The 25,809-nt window shown below is 51.4% G+C and overlaps 2 protein-coding genes across 2 annotated transcripts in view; both read left to right on the forward strand.

Annotated features, from left to right (window-relative positions):
* Positions 1–645: 645 nt before the first annotated feature.
* On the forward strand, positions 646–7,368 carry EFNB3 (ephrin B3). Its single transcript, XM_066264156.1, has 5 exons — positions 646–1,204; positions 3,365–3,657; positions 3,846–3,938; positions 4,685–4,789; positions 5,240–7,368. The coding sequence occupies exons 1-5, from the start codon at positions 1,083–1,085 to the stop codon at positions 5,647–5,649; spliced, it is 1,023 nt and encodes a 340-aa protein (XP_066120253.1). The 5' UTR covers positions 646–1,082; the 3' UTR covers positions 5,650–7,368.
* Positions 7,369–13,528: 6,160 nt separating this feature from the next.
* DNAH2 (dynein axonemal heavy chain 2) overlaps positions 13,529–25,809 on the forward strand; it is a 109,625-nt gene continuing 97,344 nt past the window's right edge. The window contains exons 1-3 of the mRNA XM_066264157.1: positions 13,529–13,665; positions 16,311–16,553; positions 22,550–22,611. Coding sequence (XP_066120254.1) covers positions 16,325–16,553; positions 22,550–22,611 — 291 coding nt within the window. The 5' untranslated portion in view covers positions 13,529–13,665; positions 16,311–16,324. The remainder of the gene's footprint in view (positions 13,666–16,310; positions 16,554–22,549; positions 22,612–25,809) is intronic.

The raw sequence follows: 25,809 nt of genomic DNA on the forward strand, positions 1-25,809 counted from the left end.
ATTTACCTCCTAATCTCTTGCTTTTCACCCAACCCCTAGAGAACAAGAAAGGGTGCAGGAGGCTGTAACAAAAGAGACCCCAGGAGTCGGAGTTCAGCAACCTGGGTTTGGTTTCTGGCTTTATCCTAGACACTATGACCTTGGGCAATCCCCGCCCCCTCCCTGGGCCTCAGTTTCTCCATCACTGTCATGGAGATCCTTTAACTCGGCTCCTCCCGCCTCATACAGGTGGTCGTGATGATCGCTCAGCCCGCTTGATAAAGTGCGAACCCTTTAAGGTTGTTATTCTCTCCAGACTTGCCGGGAGCGGCGGGGTTGTTTTGGGCTGCGGGAGGGGGGGTTGCTGCGGGAGAGGAAGGGGCTGGGTTCCTGGGGTGCAGAAGACGAGAGCCTTTCTGGATCTGAGAGACGAAGATTCCGTGCGCCCGGGCGATGCGAGGGCCGGAGGGGGAATGGGCAGAGACTAACCCGGGGACGGGAGTCGCAAAGACAAAGGGGGCGTGAGAGACCGCGCCAGGGCGCGAGGCGGAGTGGCAGGGCGAGGCGGCGGGCGGTGCGCGGGGCGAGGGAGGTGTGGGGGCGTGGGCTGCGGGATCCTGCCTCCCGCTCCGCCTCGAGCTCCAGCTCCGGTTTTTCCCTCCGCCATCCTCTCCCCCTCCCGACTCGCCTTTAACTCCCCCTCCCGGGCTCGGGACTGGTTTCCTCCCTTAGCCCGCTGCCCTCAATCCCGGCGAGGCTGGGGCTCCGGCTCGGCACCCCCTTCCTGGCTCCCTTGTCCGACGCCCACTCCACCCCGCCGGGCCCCGGGCTCCCTCAGTCCTCGATAGGCCCGGTCACCAATCCCGGGGTGCTGGAGCCTGGGCTGGGGCGCCGGGAGCTTGCAGACCTCCCCTGCAAGGGCTCTGGAGGGCTGAGCGCTCCGAGCTGGGCGCGGGCAGAGCAGGAAGCGGGTCCGCGTGGGAGCTGAGGGTGTCAGCCGCCCGGGAGGTCGGGCCAACATAGCCCGGCAGCTAAGGCAGTCACTCCGGGGGGTGAGCGACTTTGGGGGAGTTGGTGCCCCGCCCCCAGGCCTTGGCGGGGTCATGGGGCCCCCCCATTCTAGGCCGGGGGGCGTGCGAGTCGGGGCCCTGCTGCTGCTGGGGTTTTGGGGGCTGGTGTCTGGGCTCAGCCTGGAGCCTGTCTACTGGAATTCGGCGAATAAGAGGTGAGCGACCGGGGCTGGGGAGACCCTCCACCCTCCCAGCCGGGAGAGGGGAAGCTTTGGGGACTTGGGAGGCTGAGTTCTCCGAGCTGGGAGGAGGCTGGAGGGAGGGTGTAGGTGCTCAACTGAGAGCTGATGGGTGACTAGACAGAGGTGATCCCGGGAAGCAGACTTCTGGGTGGCACACAGATGGATGTGGGTGGTGATGATATCCAGGTACTAGGAGTTTGAAGGACCTCAAAGGGCAAGGATCTGAAAGTTCACGGGGAGCCGGGATGGTAGTGCAGTGGTTCTGTGGGTCTGTGGGGGACTTGCACGGTGTCGGGGGCTGGGCTTGGAGGGAGCCTGGTTAGTGTCAGCTCTCAGGAGAGCCGCTGAGTAGGTGCTGCTGAAGCGTTGAAGGGAAAGGCAGGGTGCCTCCCTCTGCAGCAGGGACTCTGGTCTCTGGTAGAGATGGAAGGGAAGGGGGCTCAGTTTGGGGACAACTCCCCTGAGGCTTTTTGACTGTCTTCATAGTCAATCTCCCAACTCTTGCCCCCAGCCTGAGGGTCAGTCAGCCGTTGGTGGGACAATTTCCCAACTAGATGATATTCTGTGTTTCTGGCTTGGGGACTTCTTTCTGGAAGAAGCTTGGAGCACCGTGAAGCCGCTCCTTTTGCCCTCTTGCATCTGGAGCCCCAAGGACTCCGTTGCCTCCTCCCCCATCTTTGCTGCAAACTCTTCCATTAGACCCTCTGTTCCGTGGCATGCTTGCTTTGCTCTGAAGAAAGGCCAGGGGTCAGATGAAACTTCAGGCCACACAGGGTAGGGTAGAACCCTTGAGAGGTCATCTGGGTCCCTTGCCTCCATACAGCTCTCACTCCCATTAGCAAAAGAGTTCTGTGTTTTGAAAAATTCCTACTTCCCGGGGGCAGCTGCATTAAGCCATGGGAAGAGGGTGGACTTTGAAGCTCATAAAATCCTAGAGTCTTAATCCTCGCTCAGTGCTTCAAACTCTGTGGCCTTGGGCACATTACTTAACCTTTCTGAGTTTGTATCCTCAACCCTTACAGCTTTTATGAGGATTAGAGGTAAAGTGTTAGAACATATATGCTCTTTAAAGGAGAACTGGGATTATTGCCCTTCCTTCCTGTACTTCACGGCCTCCCTCCCTGACTCTTAGGGTATAATCTCAGCTGTCTTTCCTTAGTCTCCCACCCGCCAGCTCCCAACTGCGTTTATCTGCCACAGCTTGAGGATGTTAGGAGTATTCTAATGGAGCTGAGAAAAGGGGGTTGGGGTGTTCTGGAAGTTCTTTGGGATATTGGGTGGGAGAGAATGGGTCATTTGAAAGTCTGGGAAGATACAAAGCAGCAGTCCCCTGGAATCCAGTTCTGAGACTCTGTCTGCCATTAATGCACAGGGGTGGAGGGTTGCAGTTTTTGGCAAGTAGTGGCTGGGCTGGGCCAGTGGATGCCTGAGCATAGGGAGACATGGGCTTGTGTTCGCTGCGGTTAGAAAGGTCAACTCCTTCAATTCCAGAGCAAGGGGTACTTTCCCTAGGAAGTCGGAGACCTGGGGGAGGAGAGGTACTGAGGCAGGGGAACCTTGGGCAGCTTGTCCCCAGACCCTGGTTCCCATGAGCCCCATTTAGGGCCATTGCCAGACCAGGCATGTGCTTCCTGTCACATTGCCTAGGTAACTTGGGACAGTGATCTAGATCACCCTGCTCCTACCCCTCCTTTGCCCTGAAATCCCTGAAATTGGTTGGTGGCCTGGGGGAGGGAAGGCTCTGCCCCCGTGGTTGACTGCCATGGAATAGTGAAATTCCTATTCCACCTGGGGGAGGGTGGGCTGTGTGGTTCCAGAGAGGCCAGCTCCTTGGTAACTGGCATCCTGTTGCCACGGTAACAGAGCTGGTGATGAAGGGAGAGATGGCAGTGTGCATGTGGTGAGGGCAGGCTGAAGAGTGCATTTGGGCACACCAAGGGGCAGGAGACCTCTGAGCCTGGCATCCTGCTGCTTCCAACATGAGCTTGCACTGTCCTCACCGCCAGCTCTTACAGACCAGAGACTTTCCATCAGACAAAGGCTGTCCTGAGGGATGTGGGATGAGGGAGGCGAAGCTCTGGGGGCCGGACCTCTGACCCTTCCCCCCTGTCCACCTCGACCTCCTCCCTGTAGGTTCCAGGCAGAGGGTGGTTATGTGCTCTACCCTCAGATTGGGGACCGGCTGGACCTGCTTTGCCCCCGGGCCCGGCCTCCTGGCCCCCACTCCTCTCCTAATTATGAGTTCTACAAGCTGTATCTGGTGGGGGGTGCCCAGGGTCGACGCTGTGAGGCACCCCCTGCCCCAAACCTCCTTCTCACGTGTGACCGGCCAGACCTGGATCTCCGCTTCACCATCAAGTTCCAGGAGTATAGCCCTAACCTCTGGGGCCACGAGTTCCGCTCGCACCATGACTACTACATAATTGGTACTGCTGGGCAGAGGGCAGGGTTGAGTGGGGAGGTGCTCTGGGGATGGAGGGCAGATGAGGGAGGGGACCACCAGAGCCAAGAGAGACCCCTTATACCCTTGGGTGGTGTTGGAGCCAGGACGTGGAGACAGAACTGAAGCTAGACTCTGGAGCGTCAACCTCTCCCTCTGGCTCTTCTCTCCCAGCCACGTCAGATGGGACCCGGGAAGGCCTGGAGAGCTTGCAGGGAGGTGTGTGCCTTACCAGAGGCATGAAGGTTCTTCTCCGAGTGGGGCAAAGTGAGTGGGGCTAGGGCACACCTCCTAGGAGCTGAGGGAGGTGGGGGCAAACCATCATGGTCAAGGGGCTGCTCTCTCAGCCCCTTCCCTCCCTCCCTTCCCCCCTTCCTTCCCCCTTCCTTCCTTCCTTCCTTCCTTCCTTCCTTCCTCCCTTCCCCCTTTCCCTCCTTCCCTTCTCCCCTTCCCCTCTTCCCCTCTTCCCCCTTCCCCTCTCTTCCCCTCCCTCCCTCCCTCCCTCCCTCCCTCCCTCCCTTCCTTCCTTCCTTCCTCCCTTCCTCCCTTCCTCCCTTCCTCTCTTCCTCCCTTCCCCCTTCCCCCTTTCCCTCCTTCCCTTCTCCCCTTTCCCTCCCTCCCTTCCTTCTTTCCCCCTTCCCCCCTTCCCCCTTCCCCCTTTCTCTCTTTCCCTCTTCCCCCTTCCCCTCTCTTCCCCTTCTTTCCTTCCTTCCTTCCTTCCTTCCTTCCTTCCTTCCTTCCTTCCTTCCTTCCTTCCTTCCTTCCGAGGAGAGACAGACTCCCCTATGCACATTCGCCCCGAATGGAATCCACCTGGCAACCCCTGTCAGGGCAAGATCACTGGAAACAATCTGGAAACCACGGGCAGCAAGAGAGAAGGGAGAGAGGGATGGTTGCTTCTCCTGTGTGTCCTGACTGGGGACAGGGAAGCCCGCATGCTGGGCCAATGCTCTATCCACTGAACCCACCCCCCAGGGCCTCAGCCCTTTCTCTTGGGTCTTTTCTTTCTCCAGACCCCCGAGGAGGGGCTGCTCCCCGAAAGCCTGTGTCTGAAGTGCCCATGGAAAGAGACCGAGGGGCAGCCCAGAGCCTGGAGCCGGGGAAGGAGAACACGCCAGGTAGGAACCAGCCGTCCAGCCTCCTCCCTCCCCTGGCCTTCTCTGCTCTTGGAGCCCAGCTGCCTTGCCTTCACCCTCTCCCTCCCTCTTTAGTCTGTGTTTTTGGGGGGTGAGGGTGGGATGACACAGGAAAGAGGAGAAGAGAGGATGGAAGGGTGGGAGGGGAATGAAAGCCAAATGAGGAAAAGACTCAATTAGAACTAATTAGCCAAGCCAGCGCTTCAATCAGCGCTGTCAGAGAAGTGGGGAGGACTCCGGCACAGAGAGCTGAAGGGCTGGACACACCTGGACTCCTAGCTGGGCTGGGAGGGGCGGAGGGGTGCTGGTGTCCCCAGGGGGCCTGGGCACTGCTGGGGAAGCCCACGGGGACCCCCAAGACTGGCTATCCAGATGCCCAGGTGGCTCCTTCAGCCCCTCCCCCTCTTTCCTCCTTCACCCCTTCCCTGCCAGGTGACCCCACCAGCAATGCAACCTCCCGGGGTGCTGAAGGCCCCCTGCCCCCTCCCAGCATGCCCGCAGTGGCCGGGGCAGCAGGGGGGCTGGCGCTGCTCTTGCTGGGCGTGGCCGGGGCTGGGGGTGCCATGTGTTGGCGGAGACGGCGGGCCAAGCCTTCGGAGAGTCGCCACCCTGGTCCTGGCTCCTTTGGGAGGGGAGGGTCTCTGGGCCTGGGGGGTGGAGGCGGGATGGGACCTAGGGAGGCTGAGCCTGGAGAACTAGGGCTAGCTCTTCGGGGCAGTGGGGCTGCAGACCCCCCCTTCTGTCCCCACTATGAGAAGGTGAGTGGTGACTATGGGCACCCTGTGTACATTGTGCAGGATGGGCCCCCTCAGAGCCCTCCGAACATCTACTACAAGGTGTGAGGGCTCCTCCCGCCTGGCTCTCTTGGATCCAGCCCTCCTTGTGGGGCTCCTCCGGTGTAATTCGTGGTCGGAGGGACACCTCTACGATCTCCTTGGCCCCCTCTGTCCCATCAGCTTCTTTGCTCCTCCTGGCTTTTGCCCTCCTCTCTACTTGTAGGATTCCTTAAGATTTTCACCAAACCACTTCCTGCCCTATGGTTGGCCATGTGAGCCCCTCTCTGTCTGTGTTTCCGGGTCCTATCCCTTGGGGAGGAGGCAGAGACTCAGCCACCTCTTCAGACGATGACCTAGGGGTCCTTGCTCCCTTTACTCACTGAAAGTTAGGGGCGGGAACAGTCTGTCTTTTGCTCGGCATCTCTTTCTGCCTCTCACTGTTTTTCTCTTCCTTCCTCTTCTCTCTCTCATCCTTTCTCTCTCTTCTGCCTCTAGGTCTGTTCCTCTTCCCTAGCATCCTCCTACCTACATCTCCTTTGCCCTCTTGGCTTCTTATCCTGTGCCTCTCCCATCTCCTGGGTGGGGCACCAAAGCTTGTCTCCCCTCAGCTCCCTCTGACCTCTTATCAACCATTCCCCTCCGTCTGCCAACAATGCAGGCCTATGGTTCTGGCACTCGACTCCAGCTCAGGGCATGGGCAGCAGGACCTCCTTCTCTGCCCTGCCCCAGGCCTCTGCATAATTATTCCAACCTTTTGGGGTGGATGGGTCATGACAGCTACCATGAGAAGTGTCCTGTTTTGTCCAGTGGCCAATAGCTACGAATCAGTTGGGACACATACAGACTTGGTCTGATGCTGAATGGGTCACTTGGGACAGGAAGTCTTGCTCCAGACAAGAAGTGATCAGACTTGGACAGAAGTGGCCTGGGAAGTGGCAGAAGCAGTGCACCAGGAACTGGAAGTGCCTTCATCCAGGACAGGAAGTAGCACTTCTGAAACAGGAAGTGGTCTGGCTGGAACTCAAGTGACTTAGTCTGGGGTTTTTTTGGGGGGAGGTTGATGGTTCTTACTCTGTGGAGAAGGTTGGGAGCAGGAAGAGCTTCCTGTTTCAGGAGGAAGCTGGAACTTACTGACTGTAAGAAGATTGGGTGGACTGAGGAGAATTTTCCTAGTATTCATGGTACTTCCCAGGGTCCCCCTTCCTTTGTGCTGCTTTTAACACAGCTGACTGCCATCTGTTGTGGCAGGCCCAATTTGTCTTGTTCTTCCCTTCCACATTCTGGTATAATCTCTGTTACTCAACAGGACCACCCCAAGAACCCATGTGTTGTCCCCCAGTAACCCAGATGGCCGTCTTGTTCGTCATATCCTCCATTTCCTACTCTTCAAATTCAGCACAGCTCCCTTCTTAGTGACCAAAATGGTGGCCTACTGACTGGTCTAGCTGACTGTGGCACTTAGCAACTGCCATTGTTTCCATAGTGACCAGCTTATACCTCTTCCCGCCCTCTAGTACGTAATTGGGTGTTGCCTCAGTTTCCTCCCAGCTCAGTTTCATTAGGTCAGAGTTGCCCTTGGGCACCAAGTCAGCCACCTCAATCTCTAGCCAACATGGTTGCTTTGTCCACCAGAGGTCAAGTCATCGCTCTGGTGTAGTTCCCAGCTCCTTCCTGATTTTTCTAATTGCTCCATCCAGGGAACAGGAAGTTGCTGTTGCCATGGGGGAGGTGGCGGGGTACGGCTGTCACCTCAATAGTTTTACTGTAAAAGGGAAATTTGAACAACAAAAACCAAAAAAAAAAAAAAAAAAAAGAATAAAAAATTTCAAAAGTTAACAAAGAGCCTGGAGAATGACTGGACAGGTATTGGGACAGAGAACTGGTGATTAGGATGGTTTTCAAGCTGAGGGTCGGATCGCATGAAGCCAGGGGGGAGGGGAGGGGCAGGGTTGGGTTGGGTTGGCGGGGTGAGGTGGGCAGTGCCTGGGGAGGGGATAATGGACTGGGTAAGAAGGCTGAGCAAGGCAGCCACCTGCAGGGGAGAGAAACCTAGGCAGGAGTGGGAGTTGCCAATACATCCAGTGGGGATGTATATAAATGTAAGTTCACACATGGGGAGAGCCTGTCTGTTGCTAAACCAAAGCACCAGAGACAAGGCAAATCATAGAAACAAAGTGGAAAAAAACATGTTCCGGTGTTAGTCTGTTCTCCCCCGTCCCTTTCCCAGGCACCTCTGATGGGGGGCGTTTTGATTTGAGAAGAAGGGGTGCGGCTGCCTGGAAGACTCAAGCTGCCTGTCTCCTGGCTCCCTGTGTACCTACAACCTATTCTTTTCTCCCCTAAAAAGCCCAGGTGCCCAGCCCCCTAGACTCAGCCTCATTCTCCAACCACAAAAGCAGCCGTCAGGAGCGGTCGGGAGCATGGTCGGAGTTGGTTGGCAGGGTCACAACCTCTGCCCTCCCCTGACTCTAGGTCCTCTCCTGCTGTCTCCCATCTGCCTGGAGGTCAGGGGGTCCTCTTGCCCCTTCCCTTGTCTGAGCAAGATGCCTGGATCCCTAGAGATGCAGGCGCTGTAGGAGGGAAGTTGAAAACGGGGAGGCCAGGTGCTGGTATCTGGAATATACTCCTGCCTTCCAAGCCTGTGCTGGAGCCGCTAAGGTGGGGAGGCTTGAGGGGGTGTGGAAGGGCTGGTCCCTTGCCTCTTAGTGGGGGGTTTGTTGTCATGGCAACATCCCCTTCTTCACACAATGGGAAGCCCCCCTCAGCCTCCCTCGTGGATGGAGACGACAGCCCCATCGCTGGCTATCAGCCTCAGGGACTTGGCAACCGTCACTATGGCAACCCAGAGCCCAGCAACAGGGCCTAGTGAGAAAGGGAGGGGTCCAAGACTGGGGCAGGGCTGTGTGTGAGAGGGGGGCAAGAGAGCTGAGGGAGACTCTCCCTGTACATATATCTAGACTCAGGTGAAGAGACAAGAGGGAAGAGAAGTGGGGATAAATTAACATTTTCCATGACAAACTCCTCACCAAGGCAGTGGAGACATCATAACATGCTAAGAGATAGGAAGATACCCGGGGACAGGTGTACAGCTGGGGAGAGAAACAGCACATTCTACATAACACCTGTGGACGCACCCCCTTGGAGTGTTGATATCTATACACCCCCCTCCCACATTAACAACACAAGACCTACAGCTTTCCATACGTGTCGTAACTTGTGTCTCTTTTGAGCTATTTGAAAGTGCTGGTGATTTCTACACAGAATACCCATGCCATCCTATTCGCTTTGTGGGTACAAATATACTTTTAGGATACCAATTTTAACAGAGAAAATAGATGGAGAAAGACATTCATTCATTCATTCATCCATCCATCCACTCCACATCATATTAAGCATCTACTTTACTCCAAGTACTGTTTCAGATACTGGGAGTATATGGTGAATAAGGCTAAGTCCCTGCTTCGTGAAGCCCATGTTGGTGGGGAACAACATAATAAAATTTCTGGTAGTGATAAATGATGTAAACCAAACTAACAGATAAAGAGGATGGAGCATAACGAGGAGATGATCTCGTTTAGGAGACCAGGAGGGTCCCTCTGAAGACGTGACATTTAATGAGGAGCTTGACTAACATGCAGTAAGGCACACAGTCTGAGAAAGGGCATACTCAACAGAGAGAAACAGCATGTACACAGAAGTGAAGTCTTCATGTGTTTGGAAATAGTGAGAATGACATTACAATTTTATATCCATTTCAGGTATGTCCTGTCCTTCCCCAGCCTCCACCAGTAGGTCACTTGGGTCTAGAATCCACATTTAGAAAGTTGATATAACTCAGTCTTCTACTCCTCCCCCCCACCTTTGCTTCTTGTGCATATGTAAGTATTGTTTTCTTCCACTAAATTTTAAGCTCTGAGAGGGCAAGGATAGTTCTCTGAGACTCTTGGGAGCTGTAGTATGGATGCTGGTACCGAATCTAGAGCAGGTGGGCACAACAGAAGTATAGAAACTGGGAGGGCTGGAGACCACACGCGAAAGTTGCCTCCACCCCAACACCGTAGGATTGAAACTGCCCTGGGACTGTGCTGCACGCGGAAGTGCAGACTTTGCCATCCTTCCAAACACAGGCAGGATGTAAATGTGTGTCTGTGTGTGTGGTTCATGTTGGGGAGGGTTTAAGAATAGAACAAAGCGTTGTAGTAGGGATTTCTTTTTTGTATTTTTCCGAAGTGAGAAGTGGGAGGTAGTCAGACAGACTCCTGCATGTGCCCAACCGGAATCCACCCAGCATGCCCACCAGGGGGTGGTGCTCTGCCCATCTAGGGTGTTGCTCCATTGCAGCAGGGGCCATTCTAGTGCCTGAGGCAGAGGCCACAGAGCCATCCTCAGTGCCTGGGCCAACTTTGCTCCAATGGAGCCTTGGCTGCGGGAGGGGAAGAGAGAGAGAGAAAGGAGAGAGGGAAGGGTGGAGAAGCAGAACCCAGACCTCCACATGCCGGGCTGACCAGGGCTGTAGGGATTTCTGATGGGGAATGGTTGATATAATAACTGGAATTTATTTTTTTAAAAGATTTTTTAATTTATTCATTTTAGAGAGGAGAGAGAGAAGGATAGGAGGAGCAGGAAGCATCAACTACCATATCTGCCTTAATCAGGCAAGCCCAGGGTTTTGAGTCGGGGACCTCAGAGTTCCAGGTTGATACTTTATCCACTGTGCCACCACAGGTCAGGCCAATAACTGCAATTTCAACAAGAATGAAAAATGGAGGTTCCTAAGTAGCTACATGGGCAATCACAAACATAGCACCCCCTTCCCCAGGGAGAGTTTCCAGATCTGTAGACAGGTTGGGGAAATGTTGCAGGGTGGTTTGAAGGCTGGGGTCTGGCTGGGATGGACTCAAGAGAGTTGGGTGGTGTAGGAAAAAACATGCAATATAAATGGCAGTGACAATTGGGCAGCAGAAGTGAAGTTTGGAAGGTAGCGGGGAAGGTGAAGTCTTGAAGGGAGTTCCGCGGGGACCAGGTCTCAGGTCCTCTCCCCCTCCCCCCGATTCCCACAGGGAATTGAAGCCTTAGGTGTCCTGATTCTTTTGCTTCCCCCAACTGCCATCAGAAACCCAGGCATTGGCTCCCTCCAACCCCAGTGGCTGGTCCTGGTGGAGGAGAGACTGAGCGGTCTCAGGGGGCGGCAGCTGGTGAGTGGGGAGGAATCTGTGTGCTCAGCAAACAGCAGCCTCGGTGCCCAGTGGCTGCCTCCTCCCTCATCAATCAGCTCCAGCCAAATGTCCTTGCATTCCCACCACCCCAAGGGGACTGGGGCTGGGCCAGGGTCCCCAGCGGAGTGAGATGGGGATGGGTGGGGGGAGGGGAGTGGTGTTTGGCTTCCCATCTCTTGGCCTCTATTCTCGCCTCTCCTGGAAGCTCTTAGCCCTTCATGTCATGGAACAACTCTCTTCTGGCCCCTACCATCCTGAGGGCATCAGCTACAAATCACCTGTGGGGGTCCTGCTGGATGAGTCAGGGATGAAGAGGAATCTACTCTGGTTCTCACGGGACGGCCCAGGGCACAGGCAGGAGGGGGGCTATTGGCACAGGGGCCATGTCCCCCCAGCTGGCCTCTCCATCCCTGACAGATGATCTGGACAGTAGGCTGTGATCCCGACCCCCTGAATGCCCTCTCTTCCTACCTTCTCCTAGCCCCCAGCCCTCACTCCCTGCTTTCCACCAAGACCCAGACGCCTGGCCCCCAGCTCACCTCAAATCTGTTGCTCCCCATTGGGGACTGGGGCCTCCAGACCTTAGCCTTGGGCTCACTCTCCCCCTCCTTAGCCCTTGCTCCCCTGAGGGACCCAGGCGTCCTGCCCACTCCCCTCACCATAACAACCATTCTTTCGGAGTCGCTTAAGACTTTAATATCATTTCATTAAGTCAGCTAGTTTAGAGAAGGTTGGGGGCACAAAGAGACTGGGGTGGGCAAAGAGGGCCAAGGTTGGGGGGAAGCAAGGGAAGAGCTCCCCTCTCTCCGTGGAGATGGCTCTGAGAAATCAAATATTGACAGTGGGAGAACAGAACTTATTAAAGCTGGGATGGGGTGTGTGTGGGGAACTGTGGGAATGGCCGGATGCCTGGGTTCTGAGGGTAATGACAGTTCTGGGAGGAGGGAAAAGCCCAAGGCTGGGAGGATGCAGTAAGACCCAGAGTCTCGCTGGTACAACTCTTCTACCCCTTTTCTTTGGGAAGTACTGAGTCCTGCTACCCAGGCTGTTTCTCAGCTGTTTGCAGGAGCCCTTGGGGACACTCCCATCACAACTGTAGTTGGCCCCACTCCATCCCTTCCCCCTACCTCCACCTCTGTTGATGAGCTTCAGCAGCGTTTAATCGGATTGAGCAGTAATTAGCAAAGCAAGATGTTTGATTACCTATTAGCATAATGTAGGGGGCTGAGATTCCTAGGCACAGCCAAGGTTGGAGTCAGAAAAGAAATGGGGTCTACACAACGTTCCTTACCCTGAAGGAGCCATGAGTCCCGCCTGGAAGACTCCCTACCCCAGGCCTTCCCTCAAATCTTCTCCTTTGGGACTTCTCTTTGGGGGATCTGACCAATCATGTTACCTCTCTCTGCCACCCACTGTCTACTGGATTTGAGAAGGGGATCACCCACTTAACATTATTTGGTATGCAGCTGGTTTTGAGTTGTGGCAGGACCCCCTCTCTCTTTCGATCCTTGCTCTCAGTAAGAGGAGTTTGGGCTGGGCATAAGGTCACAAATCAGAGCTCAAGAGATCCATCTTAAAGATAATGATGGTGGCGGTGGTGGTGGTGGTCGTGGGGGGTGCTGAGGGCAGGTTTGTGAATTCTGAAAATAAAGATGTTGTAGGTGGGATGGTGAGGTCAGGGTTGGGTTTGGGTGTGAGTTAATCCATTGGCTTGTCAGGAGTTATCAGAGACTGCCACTCTTCTCAGTGCCAGACTGGCATAATGAGAGGCGTCAGGTGTGAACACCCACCAGGAATACCCACCTCGGCTCCCCTCTCCTCATCCAGCAAAGAAAATGTCATCAATTTAGCTCCTCATGGAAATGCAATCAGTGGGCTCGCTGCTGGCTTTGTCTTAATTAGGCACTATTGATGGAAGCAGGGAGGGTGCCTTCCCATCCCCCTGATGGTTTCCTCCCTGTATCTCCAAGTCTCCCTGAAGCATCTTCAGGCCCCAGATACAACCTAAGTCTCCTAGGCGCCTTTTCCTGCGGCCCCGGCCTGCAGCGCCCCCTAGCAGTGGTTAAGGGCTGCCCCACCTTTAGCTTTTCCAGGAATCAACCTTTGTTCCTTCGAAGAGCCGAGCGCCTCCCCGGCTGGTCACCTTCCCCAGGGAGTTCCCGCCTCCCGTTACCCCCAAATGAGCGACGCTTTCCAAAGCTAATCCTCAGACTCCAAAGATTCCAGTTCTGTTTTTCCCTCCCTTTCCACGTCCCGCGATGCTGGACGATCCTAGACCCCAGTCCGAACTAAGAAGAGTGAAGGAGTGGGAGGGCAGGGGTGCTCCAGCCCCGGTTTTTCCCCGGTACCCAGCTGCAGCCAGGGCTGCCTCGAAATCCTGGAGCGCCTTCGCAAGTGCCAATGAGCCTCGCAAGCGGGACTGCGGGCGCCACCTGCTGGGCGCATTCGGGATGGAGCCCTCAAGCTCCGAGCGCGGGGAAGGCGCTTGGGTTTCCCCGGCCTTGTCAGTGTTCTGCGGGAGGGCAGCTCATTGTTTCCAGCCACAGCCCTTTGAGCCCTGTCCTCAGACCAGATCCCACGCGCCCTCCAGCCTGCCAGACTTAGTGGCTTCCCTTGCCCCTTAGCTCTCATGCCCTGAGTCCGGGCCAGGGAGACCGGAGCTGAATGCGGTAGCAGAGAAGGACTTCACTACGCCTGCGCGGAGGAGGCCGGCTCTGCGCCCTAGCACAGCTGCGGCTCGCAGGTCGCGGCCCAGGGTTTCCATGGCGACGCGTGCAGGCGCAAGTCCGAGAGCACCGAGCCGGGCAACTTCTTAGCCCGAGTGGCGCGTCCGTCGGCCTAAGGAGGAGAGGGCCGGCGTCCTGAGGTGTGTGTCCAGGGCGAAGGCGAAGGGAAAAGGAATCCTGTGGTTAAGTGGGAGGTCCGGGCGAGGGGCAGCGGTGAGACGGTAGGAGGGACAGCTGGAGGGAGGGAGGAAAGGGCAGTTATCGGAGGGAAGGGGCAGTTGTGAGGGCAGTTGTGGAGGAAGGGGCAGTTGATGGAGGAGGGAAGAAGGGGCAATTGGGGCTGAGATAAAAAAACGGAGACAGTTGTGACAGATGCGTGAGGAAGCCATTGTGAGAAAATATTTGCCCACTGATAAGTTTGAGGAGAGGGCCGGTCCCCTACGGCATTTAATTTAATTCCGAGGAATAGAATAAGCCACAGGCGAGCGGAACAGCTCCCCCTGGGCCCGCCCTCCTGCCCTGTGGGATCAGGGCGTGAAGCCCAGGGGGAGGGGCTCCCGACCTTGCCTAAGGAATGCCCCCCGGGATCCAGCCGGAAGCGGGGATGGGCAGCCCCACGCTTCTCCGGAGACCGGTGGAGGAAGCCGGGCTGCTGTAGCTGGTTTTATTGATGTGTTGGCCTAATAGAACGTTTTTTCTTGGAGCAAAGTACAAATCCTTCAGGTCTGACACTCATAAGCTACAGTCGATGCCGTGGAGGCCTGTGGAGAAGAAGGAAAGCTACAGGTGGCTGTCAGGAGCTAGCTGAATGGGGAGGCAGTGCCCAGCAAATCAGACACTGCCCTGGGGATCCTGAAGCCCTGCCTTGTTAGCCCCTGCTTTCCACTCTCCTGTTTTCTGAGAGGCACTACTGTGGCCTTCCTCAGTCCCCCGGCTTCCTCTCTGTAAAGCCAGAAGCCACGGCCAGGGCCACCATCATAGCAGCCCAGCCCATGCAGGTTCGCATTGGATTCGGACAGTCGGTAAAGTAATAACGGAGCCACAAACTGGTGGGCCATAGTCTTTCATTCTAGCTTGCACCCGGCGGGCAAGTAAAAACATACACTGGGCTCCAAAACCCAATCACATTCAGTGCTCACAAAGCCACTGACTTATCCGAGTTTCCTAGAATCAAAGGTTTCTAGCTCACCAGACTTATTCACCTCTGTTCCCCATCTCCTTCCTTATCCCAAATACAAACTCTACACAAACTGGCATCTCACTCAGTACTCCACCATCTTGGCTGCTTCTCCTGGCCTCCTCCACGTGGCCTTTCTCTGCTCTCCTCTGCTCTCTCTTCTAATGATAATCTCAGGAACCAAGAGCCAAGTCCCGTTCTGCCCCCATTTTATAGTGTAGCTTCACAACCTTTAATCCAATATACAAAATAGGGAAGTCTCTAATACAGTCACTTTCTGAGGCATGATTGGATTGTACCACCCCACATCAAAAAGAGTGGGAAAGGCTTAATCCCAAAACCAAGCCCCAGGCTACAAGGATTCTCAACACACATTAATATCACCTGGGCGACAGCCTCCATCTTTAACAAAGTGAGCATAATACATTTTATCTGCCCAACACTCCCTCCACAAAATTTGAAATTCAGTGTTGGGTGATTTTGGTCCTTCCTTCTTCCAATCTGTTCTCAGGACATTTGGAGTCCATTGATCAGTTTTCATTATTACTCAGCCAAGTATGCCAAGATTTTTCACCCTGGCCGGTTGGCTTACTGGCAGAGCATTGGCCAGGCATGTGGAAGTCCTGAGTTTGGTTCCCCGCCAGGGCACACAGGAGAAGCTCCCATCTGCTTCTTCACCCTTCCCCTTCTCCTTCCTCTCTCTCTCTCTCTCTTCCCCTCTGGCAGCCAAGGCTCCATTGGAGCAAAGTTGTCCTGGGCGCAGGGAATGGCTGCATGGCCTCCGCCTCAGGCGCTAGAATGGCTCTGGTTGCAATGAAGCAACAGCCCAGATGGGCCCAGCATCATCCCCTGGTGGATATGCCTGTGTATCCCGGTCGGGCGCATGTGGGATTCTGTCTCTCTACTTCCCCACTTCTCACTTTAGAAAAAATCTTTTTAGTATACACAAAACAGGGCTTCTGTCCCTGAGGAATTAAACGCTAAGGAGACATGTTGCAAACATGGCCTTTCTTTAAGGAGGTTGGAGGTTTTAGAGTGAGCAAGAGAAGCATTTTTCACCCCCCACCCCCACCCCTTCCAGGGGTAACTTGGGAGAAAAGGAAGCACATAGCATCACATTGGTTTACTTCATTGACTTGACACAGTGACAAAGGGTGGGGAACCTGGAGACAGTCTTCTCTTCCTTGGGTCTTCTCTCACTCAGCCGTGTCTCTGAGGAGTCAAGTTTAAGGGTGTGTGCAACCAGACCTCAGCTTGATATATCCTTTCCTGGTTATCTTACTTCTCATAACTCTGGGCAGACGTAAGGCTTCCTAAACCCTCATTAATGGGGTGTCTATTGGGCCACCATCTTTAACTTCTATTTATTCCTAATGCCTTGAGGGATGACTTTGGTTTTTAACCCAGTGCTCTGAAGACAGTGGGAAAGGAGTGAGGATTGCAAGGCCCCTTGGTTAGTGGAGCAGGGTGTGGGTGCCCCCAGATAAGATCTTATGTGAGGTCTCAGTTAATTGGTAAATTCAAAAGGGACTGTGGTCTTTTCTGAATCCACCCACTGGGTTGGGGGTGGATTGAGTTGTGGACTCCCAGCTCCCTGTGTGTCTGCAGGGCTTGGCTACACGATGTCCAGCAAAGCTGGGAAGAAGCAGAAAGGGGGTGGCTCAAAGAGCACCCGCAAGCAAGCTGCTCTGGCTGCTGGGGCTCAGGAGGCCACGCCGCCTGCTGCCAGGGAGCCGGAGCTGGAGCAGGAGCGGGAGCCAGGTGAGGAGGAGCCTGTCAAGGAGGAGCCTGTCAAGGAGGAGCCAGACAAGGAGGAGCCTGTCCCGGAGGAGCCTGTCCCGGAGGAGCCTGGTGGGTGCATGCTGCCTGGGGCTTGGTGGGTGAATGTTTGTATTTCAGGAGGGTTTTAGGTCTGGGGAGCAGGTTCAGATACTTGTGAGTAGGAAGTAGCAAGTTCAGCAGAATCTCGGGCCTGCCACTGGGCCTCTTTGTGTTTTCCTCCTGTCTTAAAAATTTCCCCAGTGCAGTAAGAGCTCACCAGCCAATCCTTTACGTTAGCTTCTACTTCTTTATTCAACTGTTCATTGTTGTTCCAACCCGTTCCTTTTTCCCGTTTTTACCCTGGCTGGCAAAACAATGTTTTTCTCCCATTAAACCCATCACCATGGAAACTCAGTCTGCTTTGCCACCCCTTGAATCCTAAGCCTGACTGATGCTTTCTGCCATCTGTTTGAGGCTCTTGTACCTCCACCCTCAGTTTGGCAGAGCCCTGGTAGACTAAGGAGGTTCAGGTTCAGGGTCACAGGACAAGAAGCCTGAGGTCTAGACTGAGAGAAAAGAGTTTAAAAAGGCTGCTTCTTGTAGCTTTGATCTGGGGGATTCTTTCCTTGTAGATGCGCTGAGACTAATAGGGTTGGAAGGTTTTTGGTAGCTGCTGTTGTCACTGGGCTGTCCCTTACAGTGTGGGTCAGTGTAGATATGACTGTGAGGTAAGTATAGTCCTTCCCTTTTACTTAGGGCTTAAAAAAATTATTGATTTTAGAGAGAGAGGAATGGTGAGAGAGAGAGATAGAGATAGAGATAAACATCAATCTGTTCCTGTATGTGTCCTAACTGGTGATTGAACTTGCAACCTTTGCATATCGGGTTGACACTCTAATCCAGGGAGCTATCCGGCCAGGACCTACCTGGGACTTCTTTACACTGCTAGCAGCCTGTCAAGATGGAGAGAAATAGAATTCCCTTTTCATATTAAAGGTTGAGAGTATAAGTGTGGGCGTGGGAGAAAGATCTAGGGTACATAGGGCCTTGCCCTAGGACCCAGACATTAGAAACATGCAAAAAAAGAAAAGAAAAAAGAAATATGCAGATTTTTTCTTTTGAGGTCTCTTGAAAGCAATTTATTTTTATACAGTAATTCCAGTTTATTTATTTTTAGATTTTATTTACTCATTTTTAGAGAGGAAAGAAAGAGAGAAAGAGAGAGAGGAGGGGGGAGGAGCAAGAAACATCAACTCCCATATGTGCCTTGACCAGGCAAGCCCAGGGTTTCGAACCGGCGACCTCAGCATTTCCAGGTCGATGCTTTATCCACTGTGCCACCACAGGTCAGACTTGAAAGCAGTTTAGAATGGGGCTGGCTCCTAGAAGCTGGGTACCAGGAATAGGCTGAGGGAGGAGAGAAAGCAGTGAGGTTCCATTTGGATGGAATCCTCTGGGGTGAGAGAAGGAGCTTCCAGATGAAAGCACTGACCACTAGACACCAAGGATCTCTGGATCCCATGGCTCTACACCTTCTCAGAGTTAAGGTGAAGCTTTCCGGTTGACTTGTAACATGACAGAAGTTCAGAGAAGACATGAGCCTCTAAGGCAGCCCTGGAATGAACATGAGTCCCCATAATCTTGGGAGTTAGTCAGGGGTTGAGACCTATCCCACTAGAGAGAGAGGGGATCTGCTATGGGATGAATGCTTGTTTCCCTCCAAAACTCATATGCTGAAACCCTAATGCCCAATGTGATGGTACTTTTCTTGTGTAGGTAGTCTTTTGGGAGGTGCTTAAATAATGAGAGTGGAGCTGTTATGAATGAGAGTAGTGCCTAATAAAAGTGGCGTTTAGAGAGCCCTTGTCCCTTTCCTCTGTATGAGAACACAAGGAGAAGTCTGTGACTGGGAAGAGGGCCCTTGTTTATGCTGGCACCCTGATCTAGAGCTTCCGGCCTCCAGAACTGTGAGAAATACATTTCTGCTGTTTGAAAGCCACTCAGTCTGTGGTATTTTGGCAGACAGGCCAAGACAGGGCTAAACACTTCTAGAAAAGGCTGGTGGGTAAACTCCCTTTTGAGGTCTGTATTGATATCCTTTGCTTCCTTAAATATTCCTCAATGAGAAAAGAAATAGTACAGGTTCCTAATCCCACAACTGTAATTCTAAAATACCTTAAGAAGTAAACTTTTTTTTCTTCTTTTCCAAGTGAGAGGAGGGGAAATAGACAGATTTCTGCACCGCATGTCCCTCGACTGGGATCCATCTGGCAACTCCTGTCTGGGCCAATTCTCTGCCCATGTAGGGCCATGCTTGTAACCAAGCTATTTTTAGTGTTTGAGGTGGAGGCTCCACGTAGTCATCCTCAGTGCCCGGGGCCGATGCTCTTGAACCAATTAATCCATGACTGCGGGAGGGGAAGAGAGAGAGAGAGAGAGAGAGAGAGAGAGAGAGAGAAGAGAGGAGGTGGGGGGGGGGGTAAAGAAGCAGATGGTTGCTTCTCCTGTGTGCCCTGTGCCCTGATTGGGAATCAAACCAGTGACATCCACACACTCTTTGGCTCTACCACTGAGCCAAATGGCCAGGGCCAAGAACTAAATGTGTTTTTTCTCAAAGTTTGGCATCCAAACTTATTTGGTGGTAAAACATACCTACACTTACATGAGGTGTTCACAGTCTATATAAGCCACTTGGTATACATTTTTATATGTTTCTGCAGAAATACTACTAATATTAAAAGTTTGATTATGCAATGCTGTTCTAGAGCCTGCTGGGGCCTGGGGTGGGTATTATATACTATACTACAATTCTAAATTCTGAAATGTACTTGACCTCAAGGGTTTTAGATAAGGGATTGTAGAGCTATATTTCAAGCAAATCAGAACAACTATAGAGAATAATATAATTTTGTACTCATCGCCTAATATAAGAGGAATAAATAGTGACAGCAATAAGGAAATCCCTCTGTTTGTCCCCTCCCCCCAAAGCCCTTCTCTCTTTCTCCAGAGGTCACCACTATCCTGAGTTGGTGTTTATCACTCTCAAACTCGTTTGTTTATTTATTTATTGATTTTTTTAGAGAGAGGATAGAGCGAAAGGCATGGGGAGGAGAGGGAAGCATCAGCTTGTAGTAGTTGCTTCTTGTATGTGCCTTGACCAGGCAAGCCCAGGGTTTCTAACCGCTGACCTCAGCATTCCAGATCGATGTTTATCCACGGCGCCACCGCAGGTTAGGCTCAAGCTTGTTTTTAAATTTTTTATTTTATTTTATTTATTTATTTATTTACAGGGACAGAGAGAGAGTCAGAAAGAGGGACAGATAAGGACAGACAGACAGGAACGGAGAGAGATGAGAAGCATCAATCATCAGTTTTTCATTGTGACACCTTAGTTGTTCATTGATTGCTTTCTCATATGTGCCTTGACTGCGGGCCTTCAGCAGACTGAGGAACCCCTTGCTGGAGCCAGCGACCTTGGGTCCAAGCTGGTGAGCTTTGCTCAAGCCAGATGAGCCCGCGCTCAAGCTAGCGCGACCTTGGAGTCTTGAACCTGGGTCCTTCCGCATCCCAGTCCGACGCTCTATCCACTGCACCACCACCTGGTCAGGCTTGTTTTTAAATTTTTTTACTGCATGTATCTACAAACATCATTTAGACTTTATATCAATTGTATTATAGAGGACAAAACAAGTTTACTTTTAAGATCTCAGTTTCCACCTGACCTGTGGTGGCACAGTGGATAGAGTGTTGACCTGGAACACTGAGGTCACCAGTTCACAACCCTGGGCTTGCCCTGTCAAGGCACATATGTGAAGCAACAACTATGAGTTGATGCTTTCTGCTCCTCCCTGCCCCCTTTTTCTTTTTCTCTCCTCTCTTTAAAATATCAATACAGGCCCTGGCCGGTTGGCTCAGCGGTAGAGCATCGGCCTGGAGTGCGGGGGAACCGGGTTTGATTCCCGGCCAGGGCACATAGGAGAAGGGCCCATTTGCTTCTCCACCCCCACCCCTTCCTTTCTCTCTGTCTCTCTCTTCCCCTCCCGCAGCCAAGGCTCCATTGGAGCAGCGATGGCCTGGGCGCTGGGGATGGCTCCTTGGCCTCTGCCCCAGGTGCTAGAGTGGCTCTGGTCGCGGCAGAGCGACGCCCCGGAGGGGCAGAGCATCGCCCCCTGGTGGGCAGAGCTTCGCCCCTGGTGGGCGTGCCGGGTGGATCCCGGTCGGGCGCATGCAGGAGTCTGTCTGACTGTTTCTCCCCATTTCCAGCTTCAGAAAAATACAAAAAAAAAAAAAAAAAATCAATACATAAAATTAAAAAAAAATTGTTTCCCTCCCCTGACCTGTCTGAAATCTTGAACGCCCTCTGTCTTCTCAGAGGGCATTGGATTTCTCGGTTGCCTATTCCAATCACCACAAAGCTCCTGGAATCACCTACTCCCCCTTTTTCATAATTTCTATCCTTCACGTCTTTGCTGGACTCCCCTCCCAGGTTTTTTTTCTGGAAGTTGCAGTGTTCTGTTCCCCAAAGTCCCTTGGTTTTATCTCATTGTTCTTTCCTCCTTTCAGCCCATGGGCGATGGGAAACCCACCCATCTTACCCTGGTCTCCTGTGTGGGCAGCCGATCAGGAGGGTATACCTGGGCTAGGAGAGGTCAGGAGAGAAACACCCTCCTTGGTTTTAAGGGGGTTCTGGAAGAAATGAGTGCCCAAGCCTGGTTGTATGGAGGAGGTTTGATTTCTGTGGACCCCCAACGTCTCCATGTGGGAAGAGGATTGGGGGAAAATTGGAAGGCCAGGAGCTGAATGCCTGGAATAACCTTAGTACTCACTGCACTTACTCCCCCACCCCCTCCCCGCCAGCTCCAGTCAGCTTTTTTCTTTCTTTCTTTTTTTTTGACAGAGACAAAGAGAGAGGGTCAAAGAGAGGGACAGATAAGGACCGACAGGAAGGGAGAGAGATGAGAAGCATCAACTCTTCGTTATGGCACCTTAGTTGTTCATTGATTGCTTTCCGATATTGCCTTGATGGGGGGGGGGGGTTCCAGCAGAGCGAGTGACCCGTTGCTCAAGCCAGTGACCTTGGGCTTAAACCACAACCTTTGGGCTCAAGCCAGCGACCATGGGGTCATGTCTATGATCCCATACTGAAGCCAGCAACCTCAGGGTTTCAAACCTGGGTCCTCTGTGTCCCAGTTTGATGCTCTATCCATTGTACTACCGCCTGGTCAGGCTGGGCAGCTTTTTAAAAAAATGTTTATTTTATTGATTTTATAGAGAGAGGAAGGGAGAGAGACAGGAACATCAATATGTTCCTGTATGTGCTTTGACCAGGGAGCTATTGAACTGGCCACCTCTGTGTTTCAGGATGATGCTTTAACCAACTGAGCTATCTGGCCAGGGAAGCCTCAGTCAGCTTTTTAAAAGAAAATTGAGATATAATTCACTCACTATAAAATTCACTCCTTAAAAGTATACAATTTAGTGATTTTTGATATATTCACATAGCTGTGCAACCATCACCACTATCTAATTTTTGAGCATTTTTGTCCCACCCCCAATAAGCCACTTTAAGCTTGAGAAATTGGTACCTATGACCCCTATATCTTTACTTCTAAGTTGCATCAGAACCTCGCCTTCTGGCAGATACTCACTGCTTCCCTTTCCCCTGGACCCTGGTAACCACTAATTATTTTCTGTGTCTACTGATTTATCTATTCCAGACATTTTATATAAATGGAATTATATAATATGTGGTCTTATGACTGGCTTCTTTCACTTAACTTCATGTTTTCAAGGTTTATTCATGGTATAGCGTTGTAGCAGACTTCCATTCCTTTTTATGCTTGAGTAATATTTTACCACAATTTGCTTATGCATTAATCTGTTGATGGACACTTGTGTTGTTTCCACCCTTTGGCTACTGTGACTAGTGCTGCTGTGAACATTGGCATACAAATATCTATTTGAGTACCTGTTTCCATTTCTTTTATATATATGCACACCTAGAAGTGGAATTGCTGGATCATATGGTGACTCTATGTTTATCTTTTTAAGGAATACCTTCATTTAAAAAAATTTATTTTTCTCAGAGCCAGAATTGGAGGAACCTGGAGTACAGAATGAGGAATTACAGGAGCCTGAGGTGGATGTGGTAAGTTTGGGTTTTCCTTGAGACCAATATTCTTCTCCAACAAAAGGTGAATCAAAAGATTAGTTGTAGGGTAGTGAACACACAATACAATATACAGGGGATGTATTATGGAATTATATACCTGAAATCCCTGTAATTTTAGTAAACAATGTCACCTGAAATCTCTGCAATTTTAGTAAACAATGTCACCCCAATAAATTCAATTTTTAAAAAGTTCTAAAAAAAGATTAATTGTAGCATGGCATCTAAGGAATTCTCTTCAAATTGTCACTTCCTTCTACTTACTCTGCTGGTAGTCTACTCACCACGAATCCAGTTCACCAGGTAAAGAGCAGAGTCATCCATGCCCCTGCTTCTCCAGAAGAAGAGGATTTTAAGTGAGGAACAGGTCTCTTAGCTGTCCCTTCCTCATCTCCCCATTTTGGGTAAAACATTGAGAAGCCTCATAAATTGTACAGGTGAACATCTGGACAAGTTGAACAAACGGCAGATATTGCCCTAATTGGATACTAATTTCTAAAATATTCTCTTTCTTCCCTTTTTTTTTTTTTTCCAGTTTTCTCCTTTGGCAGAAGAATTTACAAAAGCCACTTAAAGCTTTTAGAAATTGGCACTAAATGACCCCTCCTACACCTTTATTTCGCGGTTTCATCAGAGCCTAGCCATACCTGTAGATAAGTGGGTTAGAAGAATGGAGTGGTGATCTTGAAATTTTATTTTATGGATTGATTTTAGTGAGAGAAGAAGGGAGAGGGAGAGAGAGAGAGAGAGAGAGAGAAAGAAACACTGATCTGTTTCTGTGTGTGCCCTGACTGGGAATTGAACCAGCTTCATTGCATATCCAGACAAGGCTCTAACCAACCATCTGGCCAGGGCGGCAGTATCGTGCTTAATTAAGTGTATGCACCATTGTTACATCATGACTCTTAGACGTTCTGCCATTTCTAATTTTTTTCTCATAATAATACTCTGATGAATAATATAAGTAAAACGAACGCATTTTGAAATGCTTAATATTTTCTTTAGATTCCTATATATGGAATTACTGGATCAAAGAGTAAAGAACATTTCTAATGATTTTAATAATGCCAGCTGTTTTCTAAATGAATTGTACTTTTTGCCCTCACACTAGCAACAAACCCTTTCCAGACCTGGATGCTATTAATTTAGCAAAGATTTTAAAGAAATGACAGACAATATGTGATATATCTTTGCTATGTTTATTTCTTTGATTTCAACTGAAATTAAACATTTTCCATATTTATTTATTTATCTTTTTAGAGAGAGAGAGAGAGGAAGGGAGAGAATGAGGAGAAGGCGAGATAGGAGAAGCATCAACTCTTAATTACTTTGCTTAGTTGTTTATTGATTGCTTTTCATATGTGCCTTGATGGTGTTGGCGGGATGGGATGGGGGGGTTGCTCAAACCAAGCCTATGACCCTTTGCCCAAGCCAGTGACTTTGGCTTTTAAGACAGCAACCTTGGGATCATGTGGGCGATCCCATGCTTAAGCCAACGACCTTGTGCTCAAGTTGGTGACGTTGGGCTTTTGAGCCCGGATCCTCAGTGTCCAATCAGGCCCAATCCACTGCACCACCATCAGTCAGGCTTATATTTTTATGTTTTATGAGATGAGATGACATGTCAGTTTACATCCTTTTGTCCATTTATTTATTTATGTAGTGTTTTTTTCATTGGTTCATTTGTGTTTTAATCTTTAATCTTTTTTTTTTTTTTTTTTTTTTTTTTTTTTTTTTTTTTTTTTTTTTTTTTTTTTTTACAGAGGCAGAGATAGACAGGGACAGACAGACAGGAACGGAGAGAGATGAGAAGCATCAATCATCAGTTTCTCGTTGTGCGCGTTGCGACTTCTTAGTTGTTCATTGATTGCTTTCTCACATGTGCCTTGACCGTGGGCCTTCAGCAGACCGAGTAACCCCCTGCTGGAGCCAGCGACCTTGGGTCCAAGCTGGTGAGCTCTTTTGCTCAAGCCAGATGAGCCCGCGCTCAAGCTGGCGACCTCGGGGTCTCGAACCTGGGTCCTTCCGCATCCCAGTCCCACGCTCTATCCACTGCGCCACCACCTGGTCAGGCTTAATCTTTAATCTTTAGGAAAGATTTTAGATCACTAAGTTTTCTTGACTTGGAAGCTTTATTATTTTTATTATTTATTTATTTATTTTTATTTTTATTTTTCTGAAGTTGGAAACAGGGAGGCAGTCAGACAGACTCCTGCATGCGCCCGACCGGGATCCACCCGGCATGCCCACCAGGGGGCAATGCTCTGCCCATCTGGGGCGTTGCTCTATTGCAACCAGAGCCGTTCTAGCACCTGAGGCAGAGGCCATAGAGCCATCCTCAGCACCCGGGCCAACTTTGTTCCAATGGAGCCTCGGCTGTAGGAGGAGAAGAGAGAGACAGAGAGAAAAGAGAGGGGGAGGGGTGGAGAAGCAGATGGGCGCTTCTCCTGTGTGCCCTGGCCGGGAATCGAACCCGGGACTCCTACACGCCAGGCCAATGCTCTACCACTGAGCCAACCGGCCAGGGCGGAAGCTTTAAATAAAAGAGATTTCTTCTCATTTTGCAGGAGTAGTGGGAGAGGGACCGGGCGACTTCTGAAGAACACTGAGCTATAGCTCTGTAGTTTTAGTTTCCTTAGTTAATTTAGTAGGGTTCTACAGATGAATTCTTTCTGGCCACCAGCTACACTTTATTTTCCATCTAATTTGTTTGTTCTTCGGTGGTGTTTAGTCTTTTCCCTGTCCCGCACTTCCTCCTCACTGCTCTGCCGATTGCCTTTGCTCCAGTATTTCAGGCTTATTTCAGTATCGTGAGGAGGCTGCTGCACCCAAAGATGCTGGTCCTGCGCCCTTATCTTTTCCCCAGCTTGTCACCCGCTCCTAATTGCTTGATTTAGGCTAATACCCTACATGTTCTCTCTCTCTCTCTCTCTCTCTCTCTCTCTCTCTCTCTCTTTGTGACAGAGAGAGACAGAGAGAGGGAGAGATAGAGACAGACAGGAAGGGAGAGAGATGAGAAGCATCAATCCTTTGTTGCAACGCCTTAGTTGTTCATTATTGCTTTCTCATACGTGCCTTGACCAGGGGGCTACAGCAGACCGAGTGACCCCTTGCTCAAACCAGCAGCCTCGGGCTCAAGCTGGTGAGCCTTGCGCAAACCAGATGAACCCATGCTCA

Source organism: Saccopteryx bilineata, chromosome 2 (assembly GCF_036850765.1).
Source record: "Saccopteryx bilineata isolate mSacBil1 chromosome 2, mSacBil1_pri_phased_curated, whole genome shotgun sequence".
Lineage (NCBI taxonomy): Eukaryota > Metazoa > Chordata > Mammalia > Chiroptera > Emballonuridae > Saccopteryx > Saccopteryx bilineata.

Coding starts and splice junctions, on each gene's coding strand:
- EFNB3 (XM_066264156.1), top strand. CDS start 1,083: ATGGGGCCCCCCCATTCTAGGCCGGGGGGCGTGCGAGTCGGGGCCCTG. Junction 3,658..3,845: donor CCATGACTACTACATAATTG/GTACTGCTGGGC, acceptor CTTCTCTCCCAG/CCACGTCAGATGGGACCCGG. Junction 4,790..5,239: donor GGGGAAGGAGAACACGCCAG/GTAGGAACCAGC, acceptor CTTCCCTGCCAG/GTGACCCCACCAGCAATGCA.